Source organism: Teleopsis dalmanni, chromosome X (genome assembly GCF_002237135.1).
Source record: "Teleopsis dalmanni isolate 2A chromosome X, ASM223713v2, whole genome shotgun sequence".
NCBI lineage: Eukaryota > Metazoa > Arthropoda > Insecta > Diptera > Diopsidae > Teleopsis > Teleopsis dalmanni.
The window spans coordinates 30,441,869-30,445,431 of record NC_051848.1 but is presented as its reverse complement, the minus strand read 5'-3'; the positions used below and the strand labels follow the sequence as shown (position 1 = coordinate 30,445,431).

At 30.5% G+C, this 3,563-nt stretch overlaps 1 protein-coding gene across 1 annotated transcript; it reads right to left on the bottom strand.

Moving 5' to 3' along the window:
- Positions 1-398: 398 nt before the first annotated feature.
- Positions 399-3,330, bottom strand: LOC119662389. Its single transcript, XM_038071994.1, has 4 exons — positions 3,082-3,330; positions 2,761-3,019; positions 677-2,706; positions 399-595 (listed from the first exon to the last, which is right to left on the bottom strand). The coding sequence occupies exons 2-4, from the start codon at positions 2,766-2,768 to the stop codon at positions 411-413; spliced, it is 2,223 nt and encodes a 740-aa protein (XP_037927922.1). The 5' UTR covers positions 2,769-3,019; positions 3,082-3,330; the 3' UTR covers positions 399-410.
- Between the last annotated feature and the right edge of the window lie 233 nt (positions 3,331-3,563).

Genomic DNA, 3,563 nt, shown 5'->3' with positions numbered 1-3,563 from the left:
ATATATAACATATTATGCTATACTATATATATTGCTCTATATATACTGCATATGTTAAATATCTATAATATATATAATATGTACTTGATATAAAAAATGTATATAGTGTCTATATCTTCATATTTGCAGAATTAATTATATTAAATGGGTATGCCATATAAGGTTATTTGCCTTAACCTTTTCCATAAGAACATAAATAAAGTATTATTGAAAACATTTTGCAATTAAAGTTTTTATTACCTATTTATTTATTCACAACATTTATTCAAAAATTTAAGCAAATCATTATATATAATTTACTTTACGATTTCTTTTTATATTTATATATATATATATCGATATATATATCGATATATACGTTAATATAAATGCAAGTTACATAATATATATATGTGTATAGATATGTTTTTTTATTTTGTATACTTCTTAGTATTGTAACGACGTTTCTTAGGAGCAACTTTACAGTTTTTTATTACACCATTAACATTAACCGCCAATGAAAGGTCTTCTAATACTTTAAGGATCTTATCAATGTCATCTTGAGTGCAAGGCCCGTCTGATTTGCAGAAATGTAGAAAACATCCAGTTTTGTGAGCTAAATGAATATATCATATTTTAGTTGATAAATAGAAAATTCGATTTAGTAAAAATATGTAACTTTAAGAATATTACTTGCCTTTCCAAACTATGGAAGCGGGACATATTCCACGTTTAATTAATTCTTCCTTAAGATAACGATTACACAGATTACTACCAATGTTAATTAATTCGACGCAAATGTCACCAGTGGAACGATATCTAGTCTTAGGTGCACTGTTCGCAAATTTAGTAGTAGTACTTGTGAATTTAGTATACACAGCATTTTTGTTTGCAGTATTAGTACTTACAATATTACCATTTGCGAATTTAGTACAAACAGTATTAGTACTTGCGACATTAATACTTGTAGTGTTAGTACTAGCAACATTTTTGTTTGCAGTATTAACACTTGTAGTATTAGTACTTACAAATTTAGTACACACAGCATTTCTGTTTGCAGTATAAATACTTGCGACGTTAGTATTTGGAGCATTAGTACGTGCAAATTTAGCATACACAACATTTCTGTTTGAAGTATTAGCATTGGCAACATGTGGGCGTACGGTATTAGTACTTGTGAATTTAGTACGCACAGCATTAGCATTTGGAACATGTGGATTCTTGGAATCAGCACCTGCGAATTTAGTACACAAGGCATTTTTGTTTGCGATATTAGCACTTGCAATATTGGGACCTGAGAATTTAGTACACACAGCATTTCTATTTGCAGTATAAGTACTTGCGACATTAGTGCCTGCAGTATTAGTATTTGCCAATTTAGTATACACAGCATTTCTGTTTGCGGTATTAGCACGTGAAACATGTGGACTTGCAAATTTAGTATGCACAGCATTTGCAGGATTAGTACTTGCAACATTAGTATTTGCCAATTTAGTATGCACAGCATTTTCGTTTGCAATATAAGTACTTGCAACATTAGTACCTATAATATTAGCACTTGCCAATTTAGTATACACAATATTTCTATTTATAGTATTAGTATTTGCAACATTAGTACCTGCAGTATTAGTACTTGCCAATTTAGTATACACAGCATTTTTGTTTGCAATGTTAGTACTTGCAGCACGTGCACTTGCGGTATTAGCATTTGTGAAATTAGTACACATTGTATTGTTGTTTGCAGTTTTAGTACTTGCAACGTATGCACTCGTAGTAATAGTACTTACGAAATCAGTGGACACAGTGTCATTGTTTGCAGTATTAGTACTTGTTACATGTTCACCTGTATTAACAGTATCATCACTTTGCTTATCACTTATTTCAAATCCGCTCTTCTCTTCCTCTGCTTCAGATATAGCTTTTACATCCTCGGATTTAAGAGAAATTTCAAATCCATTTTTAACTAACTGGTCATATATAGCCTTTAGTTTGAGATTATTATCTACACAAGATTGTGTCAGCAAATCCCAATATATACCAATAGGGCGTGGCAGCGGCTTACGTATACGTATAACTTTTGTGTTTGTGATAATTATATCAACTGGAACATCATATTTTTGAAACAAATGATGTGGTAAACTTTTTACTACTTGAATATCGTGCACAACAGTCACCACTTCGGTTTTTGGTGTAATAGCTCCAATCTCAAAAAGCATACCTAGTTCCAAATCATGAAAGCCTGAGCCACGCCCAATATGATAGCCGTCACGTGATACCACTAAAGCACCAATAATAACCATATCAAGTTTAATATGTTGTTCAGAAAAAACTTCCGTACGATAATTTTTAAGATACTTGGCACGTAGAAAGTTCTTTTTATCTTTTTTCGCAGTATCGGCCATATCTACCTTGAAAACAAGGGCATTAGATTGACGAGTTGCGGGCAAATATAAATTCTTATTAGAAAATAAGACTTTCATCGTAACAGGACGCAGAGCACTATCCATATTCACTTTAATATGTTTTGCCTTCTCGAATTCGGGCGTATTAGCTAGCAGATTTGCAGCCACGTCATTGTTCACAAAATGTGGTATGGTCTTATTCTGCAACATGCATGTCTTGTAATAATTTAGATCTGCAAATTTTTTCCACATATCTTCACGTAGTGTGTCTTTAGTTACAACTGCAACAGCCTGTACTTCCCCTTTGGACTTTATTTTTTTCTCACTAATAAAAAATTTAATTAAAATATGATTAACCACGTTTTATAAAGTAACTTACGAATCCATTTCGTTGTAATTATAAAACGTTTTATATGCAAATATTAAAAAAATGCAAGAGAATTATTCGCCTATTTATCGGGAATCTGTAAATGATTTTTTTTTTTTGAACTGTACTTTGCGTACCTCTTTGTTGAAATGTTAAATTTTCGGTTTTCACCACGTTTTCCAAGATAAACTTAATTTTTTTTATAATAGCTGATTTATATGAAAACTATGCATCATATATCCAATATTCTCTCTAAACTTTGAAAAGTTTCCTCAATAAAAATATTATATATTTTTATAGAAATATTATTAATAATATTAAGTTCATACTAACCTCACAATACAAAAACTTTATCTGATAATTATAATTTATATATATATCTTCAACTACAAATTGGAACTATCACCGGTAACACTTAACTTGCTTCTGTGGCAAATGAAAGCTAGTATAGTAGTATGGTGAATTAAAAATTAAAATTTCAACAAAAAGAACGGGACATGCATGAAAGAGATAACACGAAAGTACTTACATCACACCACAAACTTTTTTTTTTGACTTTTTTATGTCGCGACACTATACACAACACTGAATATTTAACAAATAAGTAATGTTAAATTTTTTTAAAGGTTTATAGTGCAATAAACATAAAACAAACACCAAAGCACAACTCAGTTCTTTTATATATTAAACTCAACACAAAGTTTTGTGTATCACCGGTTACACTTAACTTGCTTCTGTGGCAAATGAAAGCTAGTACAGTAGTATGGTGAATTAAAAATTAAAATTTCAACAGAAAGAACTGGACATGCATGAAA